The 18,866-nt window shown below is 46.0% G+C and overlaps 1 protein-coding gene across 1 annotated transcript in view; it reads right to left on the bottom strand.

Moving 5' to 3' along the window:
• The window catches only part of PSMD1 (proteasome 26S subunit, non-ATPase 1), a 279,570-nt gene that overhangs the window by 21,374 nt on the left and 239,330 nt on the right, over positions 1–18,866 (bottom strand). Inside the window, exon 19 of the mRNA XM_078666359.1 lies at positions 8,775–8,877. Coding sequence (XP_078522485.1) covers positions 8,775–8,877 — 103 coding nt within the window. The remainder of the gene's footprint in view (positions 1–8,774; positions 8,878–18,866) is intronic.

Genomic DNA, 18,866 nt, shown 5'->3' with positions numbered 1-18,866 from the left:
CTGTCTTCATTGAGTCTGCCGTCATACCAAGGGTTCGAGTTCTTGGTGGAGACTCTCTTCAGTTGCAGTGGGGCGGCTTCGTTGATTATTGAGTTCATAGAGTCGAGGTAGAGGTCGGTCAGTGATTGAACATCAGAGGCGCCCGAAGGGGGAAGGAGGAGACTGCAGGTGTGGGGAGGCAGGGAGTTGGGGTTAAGATTCTTCATGTCCCTTTTCCAAATCTTGGATTTGGTAGGTTGAGCCGGGTTAGGTTTAACTTTTTCGTTGATAAAGAAGTTGATAATGTGGTGGTCTGACCAGTCACAGGGTTGGATCGCCCCCAGTTGGGTAGAGTCCTCTTTGGCGATGATGAGATCGAGTATCGAGCCTTTGTCGTGTGTTGGGCTGTTGCATATTTGGGTGAGGTCGAGCGCATTAAGGAAAGTTTTGAGACTATTCACCACTGCGTCTTTCTGATCGTTCCAGTGGAGATTAAAGTCACCCAGGTAGATTTGAGTGATCTGCCGACCGGCGTTGGATGTGTTCGTGTCCATGAGTTGTTGGGTGAAGGTGAGGTTGTCCCCAGGCGGGTGATAGATGAGATGTAAAGCACATACTGGTTTGCCCTCGCTGGAGATGTCGAGGCTAAAGAGTTCACAGGAAGTGAGGGAGGGGGAGGTGACTTTAGTAACGGAGAAGTTGCTCCTAAAAATGCATGCGATTCCCCCGCCCGTCTTGACGGTCCTGTCGAGTCTAATGATGTGGTAATTGGGGGGGACCAGTATGTCCATTATAGGTGTAGAAGCTTCAGTTAGCCACGTTTCAGTCAGAATGGCTAGGTCAAGATCCATTGTTGTGACGAGATCCGCGATGTCGGAGGAGTGTCTCTGGGCCGATCTGCAATAGAGTAGGATGCATTTGAGTCTGGGGGTGAGAAGGGTGATCGAGCCTTCTAGAGAGAGGGGGACTTTTCTGAGATTGTTGGGGACGGAGCTTCTGTTGCTTAGAGTTGGGGGCCTAAGGGGATTTGTGAGAATTGTGGGTATGGGGAGGTGTGTGATGGTTGTGTGTTTTACAGGACCTGGGCCAAAAGAGCGAAGGAGGGAGCATAAGTCGTGGTCCGACAGGGAGTTGAGGGCCCGACGGGGGGCGGTGGGTGTGATTGCGAGCGGGGATAGTGGGCCAACGCGGGGAGAGTTGGATGCGAGGGTCTGTGGGGAGGGTGGGGGGTTTGTTGGGTAAGGAAGTGGTGGTGGTAGGTCGGGGTTGTCTGGGGTGTGTGTAAAGAAGTTCTTTGATGGTGTGGAGATCTTCTTTGACTTGTAGGAGGGTGGATAAAATCATGTCCAAAGGTGGATTGGGGATGGTGTTGGTGATGAGAGCCGTGGGCAAGTGGTTGAGTAGTGAGCTGGAAAGCGAACTGGGTACGGAGGGGGGGGATATGCTAGCGTTAGTGAAGGGCTCTGCGGTAATAGTGAGTGGGATGGCATTCGATGTGTGTGAGAATTTGTGGGCGAGGGGTGTGGGTGAGGTAGGCGGAGGGTGGGAGGCATAGGTGGGGACGTCGGTGGGAGGCGGCGCCGGTAAGTTGAGGGATGAGTGAAGGCTGAAGACAATGGGGGTGGCAGGAAGGTAGTGGGGGCTGAGAATGGGGGGGGGGGGAGGGAGGAGGGGATGTTAAGGTAAGGAAGGTGGTGTGTTCTGTGGGTCTAGTTGGGAGGGTGGGGAAGTGGGGAGTGAGAGTAGGGGGGGAGATAGGGTGGGAGATGGATCTGCCGCGGGGGGGGGGGGGAGAGATATGCTCCGGGCGGTGGTGGGTTCAGCGAGACTCGTGTGAGGTGGGGGGAAGGGAGGGTGGGGGTATGGAGGACGTTTGAGGGGGAGTGATCTTCGCGAGTAGATGAGGGGTGAGGAGGGGTTAGGTCGGGTGTGTGACTGACTATAGCGCTGGGGGGATGGGAGAGGTGTGTGTCAATCCGCTGTTGAGATGGGTAAGGCAAGTTAGATTGAGGATTGGAGTTGGAGGGTGTTGTGTAGCTTGATGTGTTCGGAGTGGGGGTCCGCCGTTTGGCGATGTGTTCTAAGAAGGTAGGGAACAGGTTGTCGAGACGGTCGAGGTTCCTATCAGTGGCTTGGAATAGTATGGTCCCGTTGTTGTAGATGGTGATGGTGGCTTTGCCTGGGAAAACTTGGGATGGTGTGATAGAAAGCGTTAGGCCATGAGCGGATTTACTGGTGGTGGAGATAGTGAGAATGGAGAGGAGCGCTTTCCTCCACTGTGCTCTACGCAGAGTGTAGAAGATGATATCGGTGCTCGTGGCACCATTGATCACTGAAAAGTAGGTGTCCACAAACGGGGTTTCAGGGTGTGCCTTCAGGAAGTTGTGTTTGTAGCGTTGGGCGTTTTTTTTGGAGAGCTCGGGTGGGTAGTTGATTTTGTATGTGTGTTCGCCCATGCGTTCCATAGTGGAAGAGGCGTAGGTAGAAGAGGGGGGGTGTACGTGGGTGAGTGTGTGAGGTTGCAGGGCTGTAAGCCAAAGTAGTCTTAGGTATGGGCAGTTGGTGAGGATGACTAGTCTAAGATGGCCACCCCAGTGGAGGACTAGTCAAAGATGGCCACCAGAATAGCATATAGGGAGACAAGAGTAGTAGTCCTTTCTCTGTTATTGATGTGCCTTAGAGAGATAGTTTCCCTTTCTGCTCTGGGGCAGGTCGAGTTAGTCCATCTTCTGTGTTGTTTGGTGGGGAGGAGAGAGATTAGCTTCCATGCTGCTTGGAGGCGAGGAGAGAGACTTATCTCTGTTTTGGTGACCTGTGACCACGTTGGTATGTAGCCTCATGGTCATCTGGTGGGCAGCGGAGGCGATTTATGGCTCCAGTATATGGCCCCAGCCATTTTAGGTAATGGACAGTGAGAAGAGTGAAAAGACCGCCATGCCGCGAAGATAATTTGCAAGCAGATACCTTTATAGGATTCAGGGCAGAGAATGCAAAGCCGGCATGTTAATGCTTTGCAGTTATTTTCTTCCCCACTTCTGAAAGTCTTCTGGGCGAGTGTTTTCAATTTTTTTAAATAAACTCTCCAAATCAAATCGAATGATGTGTTCCCATACCTAATTACAGGCCAATTCGATCTAAATCTCAAATGTGAAGGCGGTCGATACTTATTTAATCTGATACTTAGACGCTTTGGTGAAAAACCATTCTAATTAGTTGGAAAAATATGAACATCTACTATACCTGGAGAGAATGACTTGCATTTGTTACATGTACTGATAAAGTCTTCTTCATGGAGAGACTCCGAAAGGCCCATTTGGGACAAGCTAGATACGATACCTCCCGCTTGAATTTGGAACCTCGATAACCCACCTGGCCAGCCTGCCCAAATCTACGAGTGAGCCCCCTCAACAACGAACAGCCACATGTTAACTGGAATAGTCTGTATGTGTAAGCCTGATCACTAGAGATTTACAGAAGCCACACTTCTTGGTCTAAAGAAAAGCATTAACCATCACTTTCATTCCACTGTGAACTATCCTTTCACCTCATCTCAAACCTTGTTGCTCCAACTTCCCCACTGTATACTATAGCCCCAGCACCTCACTACCGGTGATCAATTACGCGTCCCTTATGAGCAAACCAACGACGTCAACAAACAGTAAGAATGAGAATTGAACCAGCTAAGCCAGGGCTTCTTTTTTTCTTTCATTTACTTTTGCTTCCTTTTCAGAGTGCTGAATATTGCTATTAGCCCAAAAAGATAATATCTTGCAGAAGAAATACATCTATATAGGCACTCTACTCTGTTTGATTTCATGTATTGTTGTTTTGAACTGTTCGGATAAATGAAAAAGTTTTGGGGAAAATGTACAAAATACTAGTAAATGCTAGAAACAACTGTTTCATGGTTTGGTTTCTCCAGTGAGTAAGGAGGTTCCAGTGTGTGGTGGTATTTGTTTGAAGAACCACAGACCACCGAAGGAGGGCGCTTGAGTAGCAGCCGCCAAGTCACAGAATGGTCACCACTTGACAGAATAAGTAAGTGTTAATCCGATGGAGAGGCGACAGCGTCTGGACCCCTCACAGCAGATGGAGTTGAAGAGGGCAACAGGCAGGTCCATTACCGCCAACAAGGCCCGGTACAGGCAGGATAACGAGATTAACATACAATCAGCAACTCGACTCCACTGCAGAGCAATTCATAAGCATCCCAACGGGGATTGCTCCTCTGCTTGGCCTTAACGCAACGTGGAGAAGAGGAAGCACTTGCAGGGTGAAGTGTGTCTGTAAACTGGGCTGAGAAGACAAAACACAGGCTAATGAGGCTCCATTTGGGTAATAGTACAGCCGAGGAAATGATGAAGCCCAGCAGGAGGATCCCTGGCCAATGCTCCTCAAGAATGAAAACGGCATTAACACAATCTTGACCAGACGAGCAGTGATCCCATGGACATCAGGCCTACGGCGACGCGTCAGGAATGGGCTCATTCGGTCTGTGACAAACCCAGAGCAGCCGCTAATGCTGTAAATGACAAGGAGTCGTGTGCACACGGCACAAACTGGAGCCAAGGTCCACTCTCACATTTGTGTACACACACCGCGGGATCAGAGGCTGCTCATAGTAAGTGGGCATTGATGCTTGCAGTAGAACACCAATCAGATTCCCAGAGTGATCCTTATCCGCATGTTACAAGGTGGGATTTTTTTTAAAGAGTAGACATGACCATCGACAACCGAAGTCAGGCAATGAACAGTTCTCTGAGGGGATCACTTTTATAAAATGATCGGTCTGTTGAACAGCCCTAAACTGTTGTACTTGCAAGTAAATGCCTATGTGACGGAGGTCTGAGCTAGCTGCTGATAAAAAAGATTTGAGTAGAGAAAAGAAATACTGCTCATCTTTTCTTTACTTACACAGAGCCGACAAATATTTACTGGATCTAGTCGCTCTACAAAATGAACCACAAACCCCAGAACAAATACTATTAAACAGGTTCAAGTCACAAAGTCACTGATGTGGGTGTGGTGAAACAAATCAAAAGAGAATTGGAAAAAATAGAAAACAAATTGCACGTTATTGCTCAAATCATATTCAAATTAAGCTAGGGTAAAGCAATCTACGGCGTAGGTGGCTTGGAGAGAAGACTACATGCCCGAGATCAAAGTGTAACATCTCACACAGAGCATGACAAAGCATTTCAGTTTCTAGGCTTGCTATCAGTAGCCGCTCTGTCCATAATACATGCACAGTTCAACAGAAAGCATTTCACAGCTAAGGTGATTTGTGGCAGTCAGCATCTGATATTCATAACAGCAGCTTTGTACTAAAAAAAAAAAACACTCAATTTTGTTCATTCAGCTCAAGAATAGGCAAGGCAGCAGTCCTAAGTGCCAAGGCAACTGCATATTAAAAGAGGTCTCTGCTTGCAGCTTTAATTTTTTTTTTATTACAGATCAGAATAAGATCTGCCTTGGATAAGATATCACAAACTCCTTTTTGGCTTGAATTTGCTCCCCAGTAGGAGGAAAATAACATCAACTTGCTTTGAGACTTACTCCCAACACCACTAGTTAGTTAGAACTGTGGTTAGTAAGCTTTTGCCTCCTTTGCATTCACGTTAACTCTCTCTAGCCGGGATCTTAGCAATTTCAAATATCTGATCCTCAAAGAAAATACACAAAAATCCAAAACCCATACACATCAAATAACCAAATTTTAGTTACTTCACAAACTAATCCAAAAAATCGAAATTTAAATTTTACTGGAAAGGTTGAACTTTGGTTTGGTGTCATTTCTAAAAGAGGAAGGAACATTACCATATTACTTTTCTTTTTTACTTGCAAAGCATGCTCTTTTTGTTGTTGCACATAACAGTGCTTTAACTGGAGCCACCAAGTGTGCATACTAGATTCTGTTTGTTGTACTTTAGCCGCTCCCACTAATCAAGCAAAATATACAAGCATAATGTTTAGCCTCCAAGTTCAAATTCTTGCACATTTATAAAGAATTAAATGTTTCAATTTTGCCTTTTCATATATAATTACTTAATCTGCCGCCATAATTTAATTTATGAAACCGTGGTGGAGAAGGTGTTGTGGACCAGACGACCACTGACTGATGACATAACTACAAGCGGACACAGATGTTGAGAATAAGGTTTCGCAGGCACCAGACTGATCTGCTGTGGAAGGGGCACAGTGTTTAGTTTCAAATGGTGGCTCAGCCAAGGATCGAGTAGGAAGAAACCGATCAGAGGCGCCGCTGCCAATCAGGAATTGAGTGAAGGAAAGGCCTCAGACACGGAGATGACTGGAGAAAGTGCATCAGAGGGTACCTTCATGAATAAGGATGGGGCGTGTCTTCCTCATATGCCTGAACCTCTTGTCAAGAGGAACTTGCATTTAGGAAATTGGAAGTAGGCCAAGGCTCTAGCACAGTAACTGGCTCAGATGGAGAAGTGGCCCAATCCTATGATATAGTCCTCGTCTTCACCATTACAGGAGGGTGACTGCTTGTGCCTCTTTTGCAGCCTCTGGAAGAACAAGTACAGGAATGAGTGCAGGACTGGGCATTTTTCTTGAAGAGTAGCTTGAACTACCTTACAGGGTTGCCACAAAATCTTGACCTTTCTTTCCCAACTAACCTTTGGCTGCACTCAGGTCCAATGTCATGGGTAATTTGTAGACACAAAGTGTCACTTCCAGAGAGATCATGGGACACCACACGGAAATTCAATGGGCAGTACCTAGTGCAGAAGAAAAGTTACTCACCAGCAGTAACAATCTTTCTGGTGGATGCTCTACCTGCAGAGACCTCACCTGTAGAACAGTCCCCAGGCGTCAGACTGGATACGAAAAGCTTCAAAGCAACAATGTCGCCAGTAGAGGGTGCTAGACTCGGTCGGAGTCGAAAGTGATATCAGGTGACTTCACGAGACCATAAAGCAACCGCCCGACACATTTACATCAGTTTCCCTCCGGTTACTTCAAAGCATTCAAAGAAAGAGGGCATACTGACATCAATGAAGGAATGCAGTACCAAAATATTGCAACATGGGATCTTATTAACTTTCCCTTTAGCCCATCCATCAAATGGAGAGGCGGGCAGGTCGGTGACTAATCTGCAAGTAGACCGAGTATCCACCAGAAAGAACGTTACCGCAGGTAAGCAACTTTTTCTTCTGATGTAGAACAGATTTCACAGCAATACCATGCCTCGGAGGAGAGTTGATGGTTAGACAAGGAAATCCTGCAAGACGGACCTGGCAATGACCATTTCTTCGCATCCAGGCAGAACGGCTTAGCAAAAGCATGCACGGAAACATGCGTGATGCAGGAATGTTCCATGGTAGAGCTCCAGTGGAGAAGGCCTTGAAGGATAGTGAAGGCCTAGACGTGTAGCGTCATACAACAGTGGGATACCATTGAACCAGGTGTTCTGTGATTGTGGCAAAAGATTTCTCCAAGTCCCACTCTGTGGTTGGTTAATTTGATGAAAGATCTGCAGTGGGATCAGAGTACTGAAACAAAGTAATGTCACCAAAGATACACAACTTTCTCTGCTTGCAAACGCTCTGCTGGGGAAGAGGCCGCAGGCGTGTAATGTTCGCACCCATTTTTCACCAGCAGTTGCTCAGAGGCCTCTTGACCTGGGCACTGATTTTCTGCTGGCTGGGCATGGTAAGAGCTGCTGCTTTCAAGCGGTGGCAGCCCAATCTGTCACTTCACTTCAGAATGAAACCGTGCAGTATAAATAGAGCAGCACCACACTGTGCCCCTTAATACTTTTGCCACACTGCTGTCAAAGTTTACATGCAGAAGTTCTGAAAGTCACTCCTGGACAAACAATTAAGAGACCCGATGCAGTCCTGCTCTGTACTGTTGCCTTCAACTTCCAATAGGGTATGCAGTCTGTACCCCACAGGACATTACCAAGCAGATAAGTACCACTCAGGCCCCTTTTGGTACTTTACCACACCGATAATCAAACTTTAAAGGAAATTTAAAGGTTACGGTATGGGAAAGTGTAATGGAGGGTAGAGGTAAAGGAAGGTTAAGGTGTTGTTAGGGTTAAGGGACGGTAGAGGTAAAGGGAGGTAAGTGATTTTCAAGGTTCAGGAGGAGCTAGCAGTAAAGAGAGGTAAGGGGGTTTTAGGTTTATGGGTAGGGGTAAGGTTTTTTACGGTTCACGGAGAGGTTAGAGGTAAATAGGGTAAGGGTTTTTAGGGTTCAGGGATGGATAGAACTAAAGGGAGATAAGTGCTTTTTAGGACTGAGGGGAGATTAGTGGTATTAAAAAAGAGGTTTAGGGAGGTTACTCCACCCCGTCCCTAAAACAAGAAAAAGGAATTTTAAAAAGTAATTGCCACATAAAAGATATATATATATATATATATATATATATATATATATATATATATATATATATATATATATATATATATATATTGAGCAAGGCGGTTAAATACCGCTGAACGCGTTTGGGCTGTAAATTGGAATAAAGAAATTTTACTTTGGATGATATTCACGGAGTCAGCGCCTTCTTTGAGTTTGGACTGGTGTTCGATATATATATGTATGAAAATCAGGCATTCCAAAACCATTGCACAGTAAAGCCTTGCGTTCTAAAGCTCCAATGCGTTGAAAAGGTAAACGCATTATAACGCCTGTGGGGTAAAGACCTGCACTGTCCAGTCTGGCATTGCCTTTAAATGCTGATCTGTGGACTATGAAGCAAGTTCGTAACATATCATCCAGGCATGAACAACAGCCCACATGAGAATAAATGAGGTTACCTGCATCCAAAATGCCCTGAGCGAGGATTGCCCCAAATTTGGCCATGACATCATCATGCTTATCGTTGATGACCTTGGAATACAGCTGACGGAACTGGACAACCTGAGGGGGCAGAAAAAAAGGACAGTTTTCAGATCATTTTAGCCATAACACAATGTGTGGCATAATATAAGTGTGCTGCTTGAGCACCGCATCCCCTGGAAGCCTCAAATGCGTAATCCTTAAACAACGGTCACACCTTCTTGAATTCTGGTTGTGGGGCGTGCAACTCCAAGCACAATACATGACTGACCCAAGAAGCAAAGCTATCCGGCATTCTTATGGAGATTGTTCTCGCTGCCCCAAAAGGAGCTAAATACTCTGGCGAAATAGTTACGATATGTGAACAAAGGCCACAGGTCAGACAATTTGTTTTCATTTATGGTTCTTCATCAACTACTTCAACTAAAGCTGAGCACGTGTAGTGGAAAAGGGTACCTACCCAAGGTTAGGAAAAGCATCAAGTAAGGAGTTGGTTCTCGTCTCCGAGCTCTCTTCCATTAACACTCACTAGAAAATGCTTCTTTAAATGCAATTCCCAGAACAGCAATTCCCAAGGGATGAAAAATATAAGACCCTAGAATAGGTCTCAAACATAAGGGTACGGTGAATCCAAAGAATCCACAGACCGGCTGAGGTGTTTCTAGTCCTAAGCCAGCAGAAGATCAGTGTAGTCCTGGGTCAACTCCCCAGGTTCACCTATTTTTAATACCAAAGGTCAAAATAATCTACAATATATTTTGTCTGGAACTTCTCGTTCCAACTGCAGACTGAGGTCTTTTCTGAGTTCTGAGGTCAGCCTGGGTGAAAGGTTGAGTAAGTAAACGTTGCTCTTCACTCAGTTTACCAACTTCACTTGAGGGATGAAGATTCCTATCTCACAACAAGTTTCTGCAAGAGAATCGACCAACAGGCCCAGGTAAAACTGTCCGTAGCCAAGTCCTAAAAAGGGAGGGAAAGTCCTTGGGGAGGAGGGTCTAAGAACCATTCTAAAAAGAGAACAGGGGCGGATCTACTGATTTAAGACTCGCCTAGTTGGGCTGAGCAATGATATACCTGTGTTTACCCTAAATTAAAAAAACTAACACTTACTGTTCTGTGTGGGTCTTTGACCATAGGCAAAATAAAAATACACTGATCTACTTTAAGCTGCCCACAGAGTTACTTGAATACTGACAGCAACCTGCTCATATATTCATATTACACATGCTAGCCAACAGCGTTAGGTGAGTAATGACAGGCACTTTCCCAACATTCATATTACACACGACAACCAACAGGATTACAAGTGTAATGACAGTCCTGTTCCAAACATTCATATTACACATGCCACTGTCTTTAGAAGCTGCTTTATTTGGTTATAAAATACACATACACTCGGAATGTGAACTTCAATGACTAACTGGTCAATTTGGAACCCCGATACCCATGTGAAAAATCAGGCACTTGGACTTACAATGTATTATTTCAAACCTCTCTGCATCATAAAATGAACTTGCTGATATTTAGGAATCCTAGATTCCTCCAGATTATAGATGTGTGGTTATTAGTGTGTCTATGGGGGGCCCATCGGCTTGAAAATCTGAGGCGGCAAGGAGTAGTTGAAGCTGGGTGCCTGACTTTAAAATGGCACCCGGCGGAGACGCTCTTTAAGCAAACAGGAAACAGCACCCACCTTGGGAACCCCGAAGCAATACTCACCGGCAAGGTTCCCTGAAGCTAATTTTGTGGTCCTGCCCTAGGCGCCCGCCCACAATCCCGGCACTGATTCAGTCCATCGAGATTCAGAGTAAGCGTACTGGCTCTAATAAGAGCAAAACGAGAGAATAGATCAATTTGAACACGCCCATGCTGAGTCCACATCGAAAGCGACTAAGATTTCGGGGTGGCTTACCGCTCCACTGTATAGACTACATTATAGCTGTGCTTTCAGTGCCTATCTGCCCACACTACTGCCCACTTTAACTTCATCCTGAACGTCCTGGAGAACTTTTGCCTGCTCCCTCTGACATATGTGTGCGTCAACAGAGAACCCTGCAGTCCACGAGTTGGCATGGCATGACATGGAACCTGGCAGTGTGGCACAAAGCATGTAAAGGGGCCAACACGAATACAGTGGCCAAGCCCAAAAAATAGTGGTATGCAGTGAGTTTTCAGAGCCTACAGGGACAAGTGAGACAACAAAGCTGCGATGTAGTCACCCCACACAGTGATCGTTCCTGAAATACTGCCTGTACCTGCCTAAAATGACGGCTGCAACAAACCCTCCTGCGTCTCTCCTGACCTCATCTCTCTCCTCCACCTACCCCTACCCCTCCCCACTCTACTCTTCACCACTTTCCTGCTACTGACCTTTGCCCCCGCCTGTCCTGGCCCTTAGTCCCCACCCTGTTTATCTGTGAACTTTCCCTCGTCAATTGAGATCTAGCTATTTTGTCTGATGCCCGATGGAGTTACATGGTTTAGCTATAGGGGAGACAGGTCGGGGATTCCCTCTTTGGACGTCACCTACCCAGTCGGTCTTTAGACAGACTTCTTTTCGTCTCTCCTGTCGTCTCTTCCCGCATCCTCTCTCTATTTATGTCTCTCCGTCTCTCCTCTCTCAATGTATTGAGACTGAACTATTTTGTCTGATGCCCGATGGAGCTACCTGGTTTAGCTATAGGGTAGATGGGCCGTGGATTCCCTCCTTGGTCATCACCTACCCAGTCGGTCTTTAGACAGACTTCCTTTCGTCTCTCCTTGTTGTCTCTTCCCTTATCCTCCCTTTCTCACCTCCCCTGCCCCCTCCACTACTTTTCCATCTCCTTTCTCTCCTCTCCTAATTGTATTGCCTATTTTTTTATGTATTGTGTAATTGTTGATCTTTTTCTGTTACATTGTTGATCCTCATGTAAAGCGCTCTGATAGCCAGCGCTATATAAAACTCTTTTAAATAAATAAATAAGTATTTTCCTTATAAGTCCTAATATTGTGGGGCTGTTATTGTAGTTCTTTTGCACCATGAAGTAGGCTGTGCAGGACTTGAATCATACCTATAAACTTCCCCTAGGTTCGCACACACCTTTCTCTGGTAACTTTATCTCATTGACACTTGATCTCATTCAGATGGGACATTATTCTGGATGAGGGCTTCAATGAAGCATGTTGCAGGCAACTGTGGTGCGAGTCCTCCAAGAAGCCCTCCTGGGGTGTCGGTGCAGGGTTCTATGAGTGCGTGTGAATTCCACCTCACTGTCCGCAGAGACTGGCCCTTATGGAATATGTTGAAAGTATAGCTAAATGGACTGGCGGTTTAAAAGTATTAAGGTTTTGGTTTAGCACTGTCTTAATTAGTGGAACTTTACAATGAACAATAACTGAAACATGGCGACAGTGAACCACAGCGGTGAGGGGAACAAGCTGTGGAGCATGGTAGTGGGTTATACAATATGTAATGGGATTGACCAGGAAGTTAATGCATGTTCTCTTAAGATTCTTCGTGAATCTCTTATTCAAGTTTTGATGGGAGAACGAGGAAGTTAATATATGTCCTCTTCAGCTTCTTTGTGAACCAAAATGTCATTGTTAAATCTGATATTTTTATGGTCAAGAAAGAACTTAAGGTATGTCGCTTTGTTCGTCCCCGGATGTCCTTACATACAGAGAGCCAGGCCTGTGATTCCCAAAACACTGGGTCATCACAGATGTGTCTTGAGCATGCGGACCAGGAGAGCCGAGGGAGTCCCTACAGAGTGCAGACAGAGCCAGATGCCATGTTCAGAACCAGCATCTTTCAACATAAATATTCCAGTTTAAGAAGCTGCACCGGGTCCCTCCTGTTTCACGGCTGCCTGCATCCTTTAAGATGCACATGGACCTGGAGACATGGCGGTCCGCGCGCCTTTAACAATGCTCCGCCACGTGCATCATCAGAGTAATGCAATCTGCCGGGAAGCAGACACCCGGCAGCAGGCCTGCTAATGCCTGCGCTGGCGCCTGGAGTCTGAGCCGCCTCGGATGCACCGGGCTCGGCTCTTGCGGGATGAGGGGGTGAGGAGCGGGAAGGGGGCAGGGGGAGGGCCGAGGAGGGGGCATCCCTCACGTCTGCTGCCGTCAGTCATATTGTATTGTAATTGCATTTGTATAGCGCTTACGACTCCTGACGAGGCGTCGAAGTGCTGTAGTGTAACTCTGGAGCACGAGACAGGCAGTACTTTCAGTTCTAAGGGTGTCTCGAGCCCCTGTTCAGTGTAGAACAAGGTGCGAGTGAGCTGCTGACGCTCACACGTTTGCAAAAATATACACAGCCGGGAGTGGGCTCAGGCGTGATTACAGTAAGTGGAGGGCCCTGCATTCCGGGCTCAACTTTCACAACTTAGAAGCTCCAGAGCGTGTCCTGTACAGATGAGGTAAAGTGGTACAGGAGTATAACCCATAGACCTAGTCGGGATCAGGGTAAGGAGGTAAAACAAATAACAATATCCCAACAGGTAATATTTGGTAGACAATTACATATGTGTGCAGAAAGCATTACAAGAACGAAAATAAAGGAGCCGGTTACTCAATTGATCTTGTGTCGTTATTCATATTATATTTAGAAAATAATTGTTAGGCAGGGTCATATTCATACAGTTAGAGTAGCACTGTATTAGACAAATCATATGACAACCAACTAAATACTTGGTGCTCAAAGGTGTACAAGTGAACAGTGGCGACGCAAGTGGTAGGATAGACAGCGTGAACGGCGCAATGTGAACATAGGTGAGGAGTATCATACAGTGGGTGGCTGGGTGAAGGGAACAAATCAAGTGACTTATGTGTTCAATTCAAGATTAAGCAACAGCCACAGTAGAGAATGCGCCGAATAATGTGCTGTAGAGTCGACGGCGTTTCGATCCTCAATTGTTTGGGATCGTCATCAGGACATGGTTGTCTTTGGTAGTAGTGCTGTGTTGGGAGTGAAATAAGGATCAACGATGAGGAATCCTTAGGGATGGGCAAGCGAGCAGGCGTCTTACTGGGACAATTTGTGGAGACTGAGGATCGAAGATGAGGATCCTCGAGGTGGGGAAGCGAGCTGGCGTCTTCCTGGTATGATTTGTGTGAAGCAGTAAGGAGCGCCGATTTCAGACGTCTCAGGGTATCAAGGCGATCGGGTGGATCAAACGCGGAAGTCTTTCCCAGCTCGCCTCGCTGCTGAGAGCATCTACGGGATCCACTCCCCCAGTGACCACGATTTATCCAGGTCCTGTTCACGATACGATCCACCCGATCGCCCTAACACCCTCAGACGTCTCATCTTCGATCCTCAGTCTCCACAAATTCTCTACTGTGGCTGAGGTTTCAGAGATGGTAGATTCACCTTTACCACTATAACACATTCGGTGCTCATGACAAGCTCAGCTCGTCATGAGGCACAGTGGCGCTGAGCTCGTCATGACCGTTGCAACGCTCCCAGGCGTGGATAATTCCCCTGATGTGCTGAGCGTTCTGAAGAAACAGGTGGTCATGACGAGCTCAGCTCGTTATGAGCACAGCGCCACCGTGCAGCGTGACGAGCCAAGCTCGTCACAAGCACCGCACGCGGCCCCCCTCCCCCCCGCACCGCAGGGGAATTAGCCCTGAGGTGAAGGGGTTAAGGGGTAAAATAGAACTGCTGGACATCTTGGCCATCTGAGTTTTGAGAGCCATCTGACTGCAATGTTAAGAATAAGATAATTTTTCTTACAGCGATAAGGAAAAGGTCATTGGCCAAAAGACCATTGTTCAGCATCTCGGAACAAATATTCTGGGGTTGCAGGTAAAAGCTTCAATTTAAAGGGGTTAAATGGTAAATAAGCAACTAAGATCTACAATCTAATAGACAGAAAAGAACAGGGACACACCAGCTCTCTGTCCTTGAAACATTATGAATCTGCCTCATTGAATTCCTCACTGACCTCAACCTCGATGCCCCCAAGTTAGAGGATGAATATATCCCAATCTTGCTTTTTACAGACGATGCAGTGTTACTAGCTCGCGCAAAAAAACTCAATGCATTGCCTGCAATCTGGATTCACGCGCTTCCGCCAAGACAGGAAACTTACCATCAATACGGAAAAAAACGAAAATCATGATTAACAGTAGAAATTATATCCACCTTTCATATTTACAGCGAACCATTTGAACGAGTATCTGGGCATACGTACTGATGATAATGCAAGGTGGCCTTGAATCAAACGCCAGTGCAGTACGAAGAGTCCCAACTAAAACTGGCAATCGCTTAATCAAGCCGGCAATAACCACCTATAAATCTAAAGCTCTTGCAGCTAGTCTTATGGAGCGGAGATATGGAGCTATAAAAAAAAAGTGCCTGCACTATAAGTAACAGAGAGCTGCTTTTTACGTCACAAGTTCTGATCGGTCCGATAGGTATTGTTTGACGGTATCCGGAATAGATCCCTCTGCTTCCTCTTAATTACTCCCAACTAGATAGAGCGAGGGGCCAAATTGAAATACATAGAAGGATCTTAATGAACTGCAGTAGAACATAGTCATTTTCTGTGCCCTTAAGACCTTTTGGTCGAAATGCGTTGGCTACGGCCATTCTTAAGAAAGGTCTTTTCAATAAAGAAATAGAGAAACAAGGACCTGCTGAGTTGATGTGCCTCTCTTCATTTTGCCTATCCTTGTGGAAAATATTAATCCGGGTACTTGTTGGAGTGCTGAAACATGGACTTTTTCCGAACCCACTTGAGCCAACCATTCCAGGACCATAGGTCTTAGCGTCCTTGGTAGAATGTCTGTCAAGTCAACACTGATGTCTTGTGAGGACTGGGTACAGCATCCAAGACCTTTACAGGCCATTTGCTATGTTGGTAAATAAAGGATATGTTCTCTATCACCATAGAGCTTGGCAACTGGGGCAGAGTAAGAGATTAACTGTCTGGTGTGTACTGGGGTCTTTCAGAGCACAGTAAACATTTGATAATTTCCTCTGTCCTAGCAGACTGTTTTTAGGTCTTGCCTTTCAGACACCGAAAGCGTTCTGTTGAACAAAAGACCTTTTGTCTGCTTACTCCCATTGTTTGCTTTTTGTAAGTTAGCTTGTGTGGGCTTTCTGTCCTCTCTGTGTTTTTCCTCTTGGAATTCCAGATACACTACGTGTACCCATTCCAATGCTCACTTTTGAAGAGCTACTTTTTTCTATTTGGTTAAGCACACTACATGAGTGCAGGTCATTTGTAATTGTCTCTGTCGTGTAATTGTGGGTTTATATAGCGCTAGGAATCGACTCCCGGAGGAGTATCTCCACGCTTCGACCGCTGGGGAACCCGTCCTGGCTCACCCTGAGAGATGGTCCCAGATGGGTATCTCTAAGGTGCGACCAAGCATCCCCGGTGATCTGGGGGGGCCGTTGTGAAGATGAGGCAAGCTGATGCCCAGAGTTGCCGCGTGTGGTCTCTGACTAGAGTAGGCACCGAGGCGAGAATTATCGAGTCCGCTGACCTTGGTCCACGACCCTGCCGCGTCGGGAATCGAACCCTGGTCCCGGGCCGTTCTCTGCTCACGGGTCTGCCGCCTCTAACCAGTGAGCCACACTTCTCCACATGCTCCACATGCACATGCTTGTAATGCTTTGCTCTCCTCCACTGTGTACATGTTTTGCACCCCCGCCCTCTGTGTTACTTCTCCCACCTCCACCCTGTGAGTTATTTCTGACCCGTGCTGCTTCTTTCCCCAATCTGCACCCTGTGTATTCCACCACCAACACCCTTCGTCATCGAACCAGAGCGTGAAAAAAAAAAAAAATGAATAGCAAACATGTTTTTACACTTTTTTTTATACAACTTGGGTTAAAAAATGAAGGAAAAGAAAGAGCCTGCATAACTTTGTAATTTTGTAGGTGCATGCAAGAGTGCTGTGTGCGCCTAAAAAAATGAGGTGGACTGACACGTGACAGCACCTTTTTTTGGTTACGCTTTAGCCATGCTGGACAGCATCAGGGAATATCTGCTAACCCAACAGGTCTTAATTCCAGACCTATTTTCTTTGCCACAGCTTGTTTAATAGAAGGAAGGACTCCGTGATGCCTTCTGTAGCAGCTGTCTCTGCCTGTAGGGTGTTTGAACCCACTGGTTCTTCTAAACATCTTAAGCTGGCCTCTATGGAAATTCTTTTCTCATCTGAAACCTCAAATATCTGTTTCAGCATTGGTTTCGATACTCGGATGAAAAGGGTACTTTGGTAATGCTCTTTGGTCTGTAATGCAGATTACTTACCTTCGAATACTACCGAGCCGCCTGACTGGATCCGGAAACCTCCTCGGCAATGGTTCTATGCAGCTAGGTGGCTTTGCGCAGCTCCGAACCACCCTGGAAGCGATGGAGTGGAGCCGCACAGAAGTGCTTCACTCCTTCCCAACTTGATCAAATCCCACTGTCTTGGGCAAATGACTGTGCTCTTTGCCTCTGTGTGCTCGCCAATGTGTGCTTTGCAAGACAATACATCTATGTTCAGTCCATGTGAAGCTTCAAACCCTTTTGAAATGAATGTCCTACTTAAAACATTAACCTCCCATTTAAATGCACCAGATGAGGGTGAAGTGAGTTTTCATGGATGACTAGAGAGGCAACTGAATTCACACCATGTGATCCACGCTCTTCTTGGCACAGGCCAATATACATTTTCTATTGATCACTTCCATGCCTAAAGTTCATCCATTTTCTTGTTTCCTTACCCTTCTGCTCTACCAGTTCTTAAACATTATCCTTTTTTATGTAGTTTATCCATATTGATAATTTTATGAAAAATGAAACCACAATAAGCTTGAATTAATGGATAGTGCAGTAAATTGAATTTTTTTTGGTATGTGAAATTGTACAAATTATAATCTCATAAAGCAGAGGCTTGTTACAGGTCTTTGCAACTTTTTTCCACTAGATGGTAAATACTGTGTTTCTGTGAAAAACAAACGAACACCGTTCTGCAGGGGAATTAAAGTCTTAGTTGGTTGGCACAAGATTTGTGAGTTCAGGGGTGTGTGCTCACTCCCCGCTAATTTGTTGGGGTGGTCGGTGGCTGCGAATGGGTCCATGTCTTAAGGGACCACTCTTAGGATCTAGGTCCCACCAAGAATTTGTGAACATGGCTTCCAAGATGGAGTCACTTTTGTGTGACCACAGTGACAGCAGTTGTCTTATTTTAGGATGTTGAATCCCGACAAACAACAGCTCAAATAGCGTCCTTTTGGGGATTCGCTGTCACATCGATTCAGGCTTCTAACGCCATACAAGGCGTGGGTGGTCATGAAGCCCCAGGACTTGCGACCTATTTCTAGGTACATCACATCATTTCATCAAAATGCCAGTCCCAGCAGGAGTTCCGCCAACGCTGAAGGATTACGCCTTAGACCTGTGTGGGCAAATGCACTGAGAAGGAAACAAATTGCAAAGAAACAAACAAACTAAGAGCAAAAAGGAGACAGATCTGCCACTTCATTGCAACACTTGCTCCCTTCATGCATCAGTGTACACGCATGCCACCTGAAATGTTCGCTCAAAGAGAAACCAGAAGCCACGATTAATAGTACAATCAAGAGCTTAGACTGAGCACTCCAGCCTTCTCTGGGCAGCACACAAAATATCCAGTACAGCCAGGAGTAGTAAACGTTTTCCCCAAACGTAAATCCCTGAATTTCAAATCTCGTCTAACTCACTTCACAGGACTTGCAGTATGTCAAGACGTCGTAACAGCTTCAGCTCACATGTTGACAAAGTAATCAAATTAGGTTCTTCTCAGTTAGGAAAATTCAGAGTTTCATAAATTCCATAACTGGTGTCCCATCTCCAAGTGTTGAACTTCTGATCAGGCCTAGGCTTTGCACCTTGTGTTTCTAGGCTTATAATGCAGACTAACTCAAGGAGTATATAGGATGTTGCAACTTGTTACTTTACCTACCTTGTGGTACAGTGTTGAATTACTCTCTCATTACACAGAATGAAACAATAGGCCTGTCACTCCTCAGATTGCGCATGGTACTGAAGCGCATCTACACAGAACTTCACCCAGCTTGGAGATACCAGTCACAG

Source organism: Lissotriton helveticus, chromosome 11, assembly GCF_964261635.1.
Source record: "Lissotriton helveticus chromosome 11, aLisHel1.1, whole genome shotgun sequence".
NCBI lineage: Eukaryota > Metazoa > Chordata > Amphibia > Caudata > Salamandridae > Lissotriton > Lissotriton helveticus.
Note: the sequence above shows the minus strand (reverse complement) of the source record. Positions and strands in the feature narration are given on the sequence as shown.